The following is a 12152-nucleotide window of genomic DNA, read 5'->3' on the forward strand; positions in this document are numbered from 1 at the left end:
ACGTCACATGAAACCCATGTATAGACACAAATTTTACTGTATTCACCTGTAGTGTCTCCATTATTAAGTACAGTACATTATCCTGTAAGGCCATGATTAATTGCCTTATTGCCATGATTTATTGCGTCCGAATTCACTCACTTCATTTCGTTCACTCTTTGCACATATAGTGCACTCAAATGACATACACTATATAGGGATTAGTGAATCAGTGAACCAGTGAGCGGTTTCAGACACAGCTTAAACATTCCTTGCTGTGTGTAGTATGTATGTGTGTGGTAGCTTAACTGTGTTTATGTTTGTATGTAACTGCATTAAAGACAGGAAAAAATAGCTGAAAACATTTATAATAACATTTTAAAACAGTATTGTTCAGAAGTTACCTTCCCTCCCAATCCTGAACAAAAATCCAATCTAGCTTGTTTAGGCGAGGTTGGACCGCTCTCGTCTTGGGCGCGTGTTTCCTCCTCCACGAGTTCTCCGGTGATTCATAATGACGCATCCGTGCCAAACGTGATTTCTTTTAGAAATGCACTTTACCTAATTTTTTTTTTTTCTTGTAATGCAAGTAACGTAATTTTATTGACATCAGTAATTGTAATTAAATTACATAAATTTAAAATGTAATGCGTTACATTACTGTGTTATCAGGAAAAGTAATTAGAATACAGTAACACTTACTTTGTAACGCATTATACCCAACTCTGGAGGTAACGCAGCTCTGTTTATCATATTAGATACATTTGAGAGTGTTGAAAATGATGTTATAACGTTACTCTGAGCGTTTGCTCGGCAGCTGCTGTGAGACACTTGATGCACACTGCAGTAAGCTAGATCGATTTTAGAATATCATATTAATAAATGCTGGATGGCTTGTGTTGATAAATGGCATGCAATTCATTTTAAAACATTGTATGATGGAGAAAATTCTGTATTACTGTTACTAAAAACAAAGCTGCATCTGATTATGCTATGTTAGCTCAAAATAGTGTTTTTCTCTGAGGCATGGTAAAGCATGGTAAAATTAGATTTAAACAATAAGACTAAACGTGTTGAGCTATATAACAATACTTAGTTTTCTGTCTATAAATATATAAAAACAGTTGTTCCCTTGTCTATTAAAACATGTAATATATTAAAGCGTCTTTGGTGTTTCCATGGTTTCTACAAAATAAAACCGGAAACCGAGGGTAACGCGGGTATGATGCAATTGACAATCGACTCCTCACACGTCCCGGAGCCTTGGTTAAAACTGCAATTTTCTCATGATTTACAAATAGTTGGAAACATTTGGGATATTGTAAGTACTCAAGTGAACAAAATATATAACACTGGCCTAGTGGTTTTTGGATATTTAACTGTAAAAATCTTACATATTGCACCTTTGAGTGAATCATTGTCCAGTAAAGATTAGGCAAGTTGAAACGCAATAGTATATCATCCAGTACTCAAAAAAATATCTTGTACCATGCTTATACCATCTATGAACTCAAAAAAAAACACTTTATTTCATTAGTAATTTCATTAACACTGAGTGGAAGGGTGTGTGATTAGTGACCCAAACAGAACTCTAGCAGTGACACTCATTGCTCTCGGATTGATCCATCATTGAATTTCCAAATCCGGCGTTCGGCACAAAACTGGCAGGAAACGCTCAATTGAGCTGAGTTCCAGAGATTCGAACACTGGCCTCCGGACAGATTTGTGACTTCTTGCACTCAGTCAAATGATTAGTTTAAATGTGTTTTTTAAGGTCAATGGAATGGGGATTCAAAGATGAACAACACAAAAAGCATGAAATGTTGGTGGCTAGCGACCAAATCCCCTGCTCTGTTTGGCAGTGTTTACTGAGGTGAGTAGTTCAAAGGGAGGGTCTATGCACCAAGGACTAACAGGCTTACTGAACATAGGCATAAGCTTTCATTTCAAGCCCTGAGTGCATGAGTGCTCGACTTCCTATCTGTAGTCACATATAAGAGATATAAACATAAGAGGATAAATCTAATGCTTAAAAAGTAATATCTGTGATCTTAATTCCTCTATCCATTAATAAAATATTGTTCACATTCGAGGTGTTTTGTTAGTGAATGAATCTTATACGTGAACCAATCGTTCTTGTTTAGGACTCCTGTTTTCAAAGCACAAGCTCTGATTTGGTGCTTAATTATTATCATCAATTATTGGTGCTCAGTTATTTTCAATTATCATTGGTGCTTAATTATATTATAATGGTTCTTATCAATTTTGAAAACAGTTTTTGCTGCTTAATATTTTCGTGGAAAGATGTCTCTCGAGCACCAAATCATGATATAAGAATGTTTTCTGAAGGATCATGTGACACTGAAGACTGGAGTAATGATACAAAAAAATTCAGCTTTCATCACAGGAATAAATTACATTTTAAATATATTAAAATACTACTTCTTTTACTGTATTTTTAAACAAATTATTGCAGTCTTGTTGAGCATAAGTGGCTTTTAAAACATGAAAAAAAAATCTAAACTTTTGACCAATGTTGTAAGTCGGTTTCAACAAATCGGCTGAATCGTTTCAATGACTCACTCATAACATGGAAAAACAGTCACTTGTCACCCACTATGAACTGACGTAACTGTATAACCTGCCGAAAGATCACTGAACCAATTAATTATTTTTTAGTGAATAGATTCAGAAGATTTGACGTGATTGTTTTTGTTTAGTTATGATTTTAGTTACAATGGATCAATGATTAAGTGCACTGTAACCGAATATTCAAGACTGAAACTACGTACAAAAGTTTAGATATATTAATAAAGTGTTGATGATTAGTATTCTTTTCAACTGAAGCCTCTCTCTCTCTCTCTCTCTCTCAAGATTCAACTGCATTAAAACATCAGCTCCGGTAATGTGTGAGCCTCAGGGTCCCATATGTTGAGGGCCGTCCTTGTGTACACTCATCACAGCTTCTTCTGGTGCAGGCATATGAACACATCATGCGGGGCGAGAAGGTGGAATAATGCCACTGCGTGCCACTCTGTGACAGCTTGGACACGCCTACCGATTCCCACCATGCATCTCACGTTCCTTCTCCTTCATCTCTACCTAATTAAGATTCTACGCAGCTCAGAATGCTATGCTCTGACCTTGCCTGCTCCAATGCAGCCTCTGCATGGAAACCGTGGCCCGTACGGTATCGTGAGGACATGGTCCAGTCAGGCACAATATTGATTCAGAGCAGATATTGATCGCGTATACAACACTCCATTAACTTCTCTCGCATGAACACAATGCAAGTTAACACCTTGTGCCTGCTGTTATGAGTACTGCTCTGCAGTTCCATATAGTAGCACTTTAACATTACATTGATTACATGTCAGTATAATTAATAACAATAGTAACTAGATTTGAATTTACTGAAGGAAATACTAGTGCTTGTACAATAAAATAACAGTATTATAAATAGTTACATATATACAAGTATGACAAGATCACAATTCAGTATGCAAATATTATGACGCCTTTGAATGCTACTTTTTGAGATTTTGCTACTCAACGACTTAAAGAGGACCTATCATGCCCTTTTACAAAGTCTTGATTTTGTTTTTGGGGTATACTAGAATAGGTTTTAAAATGCTGTTTAGTTCTCATCTCAATGAAGCTCCTCCTTCTGAAAAGCGCAATGCGCTCAGATTGGTCGGCTGGACCAATGTGTTGTGATTGGTCAAATGCGTCAAGCGTGTTTCAGAAATTTCCCCTAGCATAAGTGTGTTCGACATCGGCTGCGGCTGGATGCAACCGATCGGCAAGAGTAGCCACGTGCAATCAGGATGGTGCTGAAAACGGAGATGAGATGTTGGACACTTTCTGCTTCCCGTAGTGACATTCGCGCTGCATTTGCATACTTTATCACAGCTGAAGCGAAATAAATGCAATATTTGACTAATACAAATATGTTTCAGAGACATTTTCATTCAATACTTTATGTACTCCTTACAGCGTCTGTTCTTACAAGAATAAAGTTCAACATAAGCATACAGGTGCTGGTCATATAATTAGAATATCGTGAAAAAATTCATTTTTTTATTGTCAATTATTTAAAAAAATGAAACTTTAATTTATGCTAGATTCCCTACATGTAAAGTAAAACATTTCAAAAGTTTTTTTTTTTTTTTTTTTTTTTTTTTTAATTTGTTGATTAGAGCGTACAGCTAATGAAAGTCCAAAATCCAGTATCTCAAACTATTAGAATATTTACATTTGAGTTTCATTAAATGACCATCCCTACAGTATAAATTCCGGGTATCTCTTGTTCTTTGAAACCACACTAATGGGGAAGACTGCTGACTTGGCAATGGTCCAGGAGACAATCACTGACACTCTCCACAAAGAGAGTAAGTCACAGATGGTCATTACTGAATGTGATGGCTGCTTACAGAGTGATGTATCAAAGCATATTAAATGCAAAGTTGACTAGAAGGAAGAAATTGGGTAGGCAAAGGTGCACAAGCAACAGGGATGACCGCAAGCTTGAGAATACTGTCAAGTAAAGCTGATTCAAACACTTGGGAGAGCTTCACAATGAGTAGAATGAAGCCGGAGTCAGCGCATCAAGAGTCACCACACTCAGACATCTTCAGGAAAAAGACTACCAAGCCACTTCTGAAACAGAAACAACGTCAGAAGCATCTTACCTGGGCTAAGGAGAAAAAGATCTGGACAGTGAACAGTGGTCGAAAGTCCTCTTTTCAGATAAAAGTAAATTTTGCATTTCATGTTGAAATCATGGTCCCAGAGTCTGAAGGAAGACTGGAGAGGCACAGAATCCAAGCTGCTTGAAGTCTAGTGGGAAGTTTCTGAAGTCAGTAATGATTTGGGGGCCGTGACGTCTGCTGGTGTTGGTCCATTGTGTTTTATCAAGTGCAAAGTCAATGCAGCCATCTTCCAGGAGATTTTGGAGCACTTTATGCTTCCATCTGCTGACAAGCTTTATGGAGATGCTGATTTCCTTTTCCAGCAGGACTTTAGCACCTGCCCACAGTGCAAAAACCACTTCCAAGTGGTTTGCTGACCATGATATTACTGTGTTTTATTGGCCAACCAACATGCCTAACCCCTGAATCTATGGGATATTTTCAAGAGAAAGATGAGAAACAGTCGATCCAACAATATACAGATGATCTGAAGGCTCAATAGTGTCTCAGCAGTGCCACAGGCTGATCACTTCCATGCCACACTTCACTGATGCTGTAATTTGTGCTAGGAGCAAGTCATTTGCTGTAATATGTGCTGCCGACCAAGTACTGAGTGTACAAATGAACATACTTTAAAGAACTTGAACTTTTCTGTTTTGAAAATCCATTTTTTGATTGATCTTAGGAAATATTCTAATATTTTGAGATACTGGATTTTGGACTTTCATGAGCTGTACGCTCTAATCATCAAAATTTAAAAAAAAAAAAAACTTTTGAAATGTTTTACTTTACATGTAGGGAATCTAGAATATATGAAAGTTTAATTTTTAAAAATAATTTACAATAAAAAAAATGAACTTTTTCACGATATTCTAATTATATGACCAGCACCTGTATATTATTTAAATACCAATGTAGTGGGGTCTACGTTTTTCATCAGTTTTATTTTGATAAACATGACACAATACAACATCGCGACTACATGAAAAGAGCTTTAACTGTTATAAAAATACAGATTTTTGAGCATTGGTGGAACTGAAGGTGTGAGAATAAACACGAAACACGTTATCGTGCAGTGAATCCGTCCAATCGTGAAACAGCTGTGTTGTCATCAGAGCCTGTGCAGCTGCTCTCAACCAGCCGGCTGCTCTCGAATCGCTCTCATGGTACTTTTATGCCTTACGTCACAGTCACATGGAGTCAGCACTGTCTCAAGTCAGACAAAATTTCTAACCGGCATGCACTGCTTCAAGTCAGCCGCCGATCGGTCTGTGCAGCGCTGCATGAAGTCGAACAAGCCTACTACTAACACAACTGGACCAGGCTTCGCCCCTTTTTTGTGTGTGTCTTGGGTGGGAATTATTTAAATTGGGGAATATTGAGACTACTGAGGAATGAGGAATATTGAGGATGTTCAATCCTGGAAGTAAACTCAAGGCATTTCAGGAGTTCAGAAACAGTGCTTACTGATATAGAGAATAACTCCCTTTGGAGTGGAATTTGTGCTTTGTCATTTTTCGTGCTTTGTCAGACCTTTTTCATGCTCAAACATCAACACTACACACTTACCTAGTTGAAAATATAAAAAGCATAATAGGTCCTCTTTAAATCTTTTGAAACTGTTCACCAAAGAGATCTGTTCAGATTAATTTACTAATTGTTACATCAGTGAGTGTCTTTTTGTGTTATGAGTGAGTCACTGAATCATTCGCCAACCACATCAATTATGACTGTAACCAGTCTTATTATGCTTTATTAAAAAAAAAGGATTTTGATGTTGCTGAAGAGATGTATTTTCTGCCACATTATCATTATGTGATTCAGGTTTACCTTTGATTCTTGTCTTTTTTGTTGTTGTTGTTCAAGATGAGATGCAGTGGCTGAAACTCACTTGTTCTGGTGTTTGGAGCCCTGCAGATGTGCGTGGTATTGTGCCACGGAGTTGAGCGTAACACTGCAAACCTCACATGTGTGACTCCGCTTCAGGCCTAAGAGCAAACAAAAAATATGTACACCTATTAGACTAGAACTATGTTGTTTCATATAAACCAACAGCAAATGACCTCAAATCTTCTCTCAGGCTAAATATAATGTCTTATTTAGGCAAACACCTTCAGACAGCTAGAATCATGAGCATTTGACCATCTCTTCACCCTACATGAATCACGGTGGGGTAAATTAGCATACAGTCTGTATAAAGCACATTGGTATTCTTTCTAAAAAAAAAAAAACAAATGGTGAAATTTGACTGCATCAATGGACCATAATGGTAAATTTGTATATATATATATATATATATATATATATATATATATATATATATATATATATATATATATATAAAATTAAGCCTGGGAGCTAGCAAATAAGTCATAATGATAAAATGTGAAATGTATATATATTACAAAAAAAAACAAAAAACAAGCTTAATTATCAAAGTAATAATGTCAGAATACAAAAAAAATCCTAATGGTCCTACAAATAAATATATTTTTCTTTATGCAAAATATAATAATGTAATAATAAAATATATAACCATTTCTTTTTTCTTTTTTTTTTTTTGTGGTAAAATATAACCAGGACTTGTTTCCGTGACATTCATATAACGGCCTGAAATGCAGCATCCATGCTCCAGTAAACAGATTATGCATGAAACCAAATATATATATATATATATATATATATACATATGCCTCCTTCACACATGAACATAAGCTTATGTCCAAACATGGTGTGTCTGTATACGTTGAATCATCTAGCACGTGATGAGATTTACTACAAGGAGATGTGTGGTGTTAAATGACCCTTGCCATATGACCCTTGCATATGCCACAAAGCAAGCATCTCCTCTGTTTAAACAAGAGGAATCTTTTGTTATACGAGTATCTGAGCGATCAGGCCAGATAATGAATGGAGGCTCATCTAGGAGCCTCATCAATACCATTTACCACGGATCTATATTCAATCAAAGCCGTAGATTACGTTGGCCTCATCTTTGCAACTGCACTGCCTCAGCTTTTCTTTGGCATTGTGCACATTTGCAATGATTAAAAACATAACAGAAGGGGCCATGAAATACACTGATAAGTCGTATCCTCCCACAGATCTGTCTTCCTACACCAAATCTGTTCTCCGTCTCTAACTAGGACAGACCAGTAAATTATAAGCTTGTGTGAAGCTTGGAAAATCAGTCACTGGCTTCCTGTGAGGTGGGAAGTCCGGCTATAAAATGAGATTCATTTATTGTGGAGCATTGATTCGGCCCCCTGCTGTTAGCTCTACTAACTTTTGTAATTTAACAACAGAACAGCACTAGACAATTGCTAGTGATTAGAAATAGCATATCAAATACTATTCTAGTCTGTAGAAGACTAATTTTTTAAACTCACCACGCTATAACAAGCACGCCACAAAAATAGTGTTTTCAATCCCAAGTGTGCTTGTACTATCACTGCAGAGTGCAGTACTGGGAAGCCTTAATGAAAACTGCAGCAATGAGTCATATTTATGAGTCACAAGCATGACGTGAGGGACAGGACACTGAATCTAAATCCAACATTTGGCCAAACGGCAGCTGGTAAACACCTCCCACGAAATCGTTTCTGTCCCTCCATACGTCAAAACTTACAAACGAGGTGGCTTTGCTGTCCGCAACCTCTGCCATTGTCGGTTTGTTTGGAAAGCAAAGATCCTGAGCTTGGGGAGTCTCTTTGTCGCACCATTAATTACCTATTGATAACTGCCTCAAATGAAAACTCTTTAGCTAGCTGCTGAATAATGCAAATCTTTAATGAAATGCCTGCTTGTAAAAAGACTCTAAGACCATTAAAATTCCTCTACTGAGGCCTGTAAAACAGTGGATGGTCAATGCTAAAATGATATCTGTGGTTAAACGGTGGCATTTACGACGGAATTATTCGTGAGCCATTACTACAAACTGATGAAAACAAACATTGTTACAGTTGAATGTACTTTTTTAAAGGGACAGTTCAGCCAAAATCCTTTAAACTGGTGCATACGACGTGTGCACTATTCCAAGAACATACTTGTGCTCATTTATTGTAATTGCTGCGAAAAGAGCAAGCAGCTCATTATTTACAAAAATCTACTTTTGTGTTCCACAAAAGAAAGGAACAACATGAGGGTGAATAAATGATGACAGAATTTTCACTTTTGCGTGAACTATCCCTTTTAATCCTTGTTTTGTCTGTTCTTCTCAGAACATACCGTTCAGTTCATCTCCATCCTCCAGACTTTTACCCAGCTGTATGAGGAGGTTAGCTTGGGCTGCATTTTTTTTGTGCTTTTTGCCTTCATAGTGCTGTCTAGCCATGCCGGGGTTGTTGAACCAGGCCTTGCACATCTGGCAGTAGCGGTGTGAGAGCCTCCCATGTATGGAAGGACTTCCCGGGGAACCTTCAGACACCATATGCTCTGAACTGGCTGACACCTCTGCAAGAAGGCAAAACAGACTTAGTATACTTGTTGCACTGTACATTAATTACCAAACAAGCTACAGATGGAGACTATTATGTTAACAAAACAACATAGGTGCGTTCCATTCAACCGTAAGTGGACTGCAAAGTGGACTTCACAGGGTATTTCGCCATCTTAAGTGAGATTCCATTCCGAAGGGAGCGAACATGTTCAGTTCGAAGGGCACTGCGAACGGCATAGGGAACAAGGGAACATCGATACATCACTTCACAGGAAGTAGAGAGGTAAAATTACCCAACTGTCATTGCGCTCCACATCAGCAGTCAGAACTACGATGAAGCAGAGCCGTTGAAAGAGTTTAACGGCTCTCTGGTTTTGAGTATTCATACATTTTATACGAACGAAAGTATGAATGGTTATGGCGATGAGTGATACATTTGCATATTTTATTGTATGAATAGGCATGACAAAGTAAAAGTGTTGAAAAGCAGCTAAGGCTCTATCATTTATTTTATTTTACCTCAGGAGTGTTTATGCGGCTGCGCGTGGAAAAGAGCGCACGAGACCATGGATTAAGAATACATTTATACAGTTAATTAAATGAGAATTTATTTTCATATGGCATGACAGTTACAGCTTCAAATCTGTTAAGAGTCAATTTTAAATTCGAAAGTAAATTAAAATATCTAAAAATCGGCGGTTGCTAACAAATTGCTAAAAGGGACTACTTCCTTTGGCAAGGACTTTAGACGTCATCATTAAAAACGGGACATTTGGACAGCATTTCTCATGAAAAAGTGGATAAGTATTCATACACAGCACAGATCATAATCAGCGAGCATGTTTTTAAATAAAGTTGTTTTCTAAATAAAGTTTGAGGAAGCTTTCTGGTGGTGACGTTGATCCGCGACCATGGTGTGCTGTAGCAAAGCAAAGTCCCTTTAAGACAAGACATTTCACTCGGCGACCATCTTTGAAATGCCTCTCGGGCATCCTGGGCATCATGCAATCTCTTTGAATGGGGAAACATCAAATTCTCTAAAACTGTTCGCCAACCTTACGATTAAATTTCATATTTGAAATCACCAATGAAATCTAACAACAACCAGCTCATAAATTTAGTTTCTAAACGCTCGAATCATGACAAAAAAAAAAAAACTGTATTTTTCAGGCTGGATCAAGCTAATGCGCATGCGCAGACCTAAATGCGCGTCTCTTCGGAGGCGCGCGTCTGACTGTTTCTATAGAAACCGGTGATTCTAACCATAGACATATATTATATGTCTATGATTCTAACGGCCGCTGAAGTGACGCAATGACTTTACCAGTTGGTGATTGGCTCTTATTTAGAAGGCGGGACTTATTCCGCCATATTGCGCGTTACACTTTCTCCCATTCAAAACAATACGAGTGACACGTCTTGTGTTATTCTATAGTCTTTGGCTGTAGTCATTGTTTTGAATGGGAGAACGTGTAATTTAGGTCTGCGCATGCGCATTAGCTTGATCCAGCCTGAAAAATACATTTTTTTTTGTGTCATGATTCGAGCGTTTAGAAACTAAATTTATGAGCCGGTTGTTGTTAGATTTCATTGAGTTTTTGAAATGAGCGCATGGGTAAGAACAACCCCCCTCCTTCACAGCTCATTTAGAGGGAATGCCTCCCAAAACTCGTGCACGAGTATCGGAACACGAGTGTTTACCACCGGCATTCGCTGTGTTATTAAGCCGGGCACACATTTAACGACTAGCTAAAACATTCTAACTATGCTCAACATACAGCGATTGTTTCCTGCTCCTGAAGCAGATTTATATATTTTCACATGGAATTTGAACACTGACTGTAATCGCAGACTGAAAGCAACTGGCTCTGACTGGACGCGTTTGAGCACGATCAGTCATAAGTATCAATTTACATTCATAATCGGCCTTACAATCGTTAAGTGTGTGCGCGACTTAAAGCCGTGGATTCATTATGTCGGACTCACCGCAGGTAACTCATAATCTGCAGTTGTTACTCCTGTCTCCTGACAAAAACATTGCATGCAGCGCCTGTAGAGTGTGGAAAGTTACTGGAGCGCGCAGCCGCGCTCGTCTCTCACATGGATCGTCATGGCAGTGATTGACAAGCCAGAGGGCCAATCGTTTTTAACGATTGACTGAAGTTTTTAAGGCCCTACCTTGTGCACAGATGATGTATATTAATATTATTCCTTTCAGTGCACCTAATAAATAGTCTTTTATCAGTTAGTAAAGACAGTTTCAAGTAATATTGCAAAAATGTATAAAACAAAACATCCTCTTTAGCACCTTTAAAGGGACTTTGCTGTAGTCTGTATAGCCTACTGTTAGCCTTTTATATCTGACGACTTTATTTAGTCTTCAAAATGTATAAATGTTGTGTTAACTTGTAAAGATTATCTTGATAGACAAAACATGAAAGTGTCATAACCCTTTGTTAAACACAGAGCTTATTTTCTGCGATTTTCCAAAAGTCTATGGGAAAAATGCGTAGGCTTTCAACCGAGGGAACCCGTGCGCCGCTAACTTCCGGGTTGGCCTACAAAAACACGTCATCCCTGGGGTACTCTATACCTGTTTATTGATTTTTTTTTAAAAAAACTTTTACTTGTCAAGTGGCTAAATGGAACTTGTTGGGGACATTAAACGTCATCACACCAAACAGAAAAAATCATCTACTGTTTAGTCCAAAATCTCGTATTTCTATTCTAACTCAAACTTTCAGGGAAAATGTTTTTAAATAAAGACTGAAAAAGTTGGAATAGTAATGATGGTAATGTTGAAGTCATGCTACCATGGTGTAGTTTGTTTTTAGCTTTTGACTTCTGCCGATTGTACTTAGGCATCAAAATTCATAAAAGTTGTGTTTATTTGTAACGATTATCATGATGTTTTTCTGCAATAATCCAAAAGCCAACGGGTTTTTGTCGAGGGAACCAGGGTGATGCTAACTTCCAGGTTGGCCTACAAAAATATGTCATCACTGCAGCACTATATAAATGTGATCAAAATAATAATAAATGAA

At 37.7% G+C, this 12152-nt stretch overlaps 1 protein-coding gene across 4 annotated transcripts in view; it reads right to left on the bottom strand.

The window, feature by feature from the left end:
- LOC125259198 (zinc finger matrin-type protein 4-like) overlaps window positions 1-12152 on the bottom strand; it is a 46307-nt gene that overhangs the window by 3688 nt on the left and 30467 nt on the right. For 2 of the 4 annotated variants that reach the window (XM_048176666.1, XM_048176658.1), the window contains 2 exons: window positions 8898-9122; window positions 6562-6658 (listed from right to left, as the gene is read on the bottom strand). In XM_048176666.1, the coding sequence (XP_048032623.1) occupies window positions 6562-6658; window positions 8898-9122 (322 nt within the window). Of the gene's footprint in view, window positions 1-6500; window positions 6659-8897; window positions 9123-12152 lie in introns of all 4 variants that reach the window. The other 2 variants (XR_007182751.1, XM_048176677.1) reach the window with 2 other exon arrangements.

Source organism: Megalobrama amblycephala, linkage group LG2 (assembly GCF_018812025.1).
Source record: "Megalobrama amblycephala isolate DHTTF-2021 linkage group LG2, ASM1881202v1, whole genome shotgun sequence".
Lineage (NCBI taxonomy): Eukaryota > Metazoa > Chordata > Actinopteri > Cypriniformes > Xenocyprididae > Megalobrama > Megalobrama amblycephala.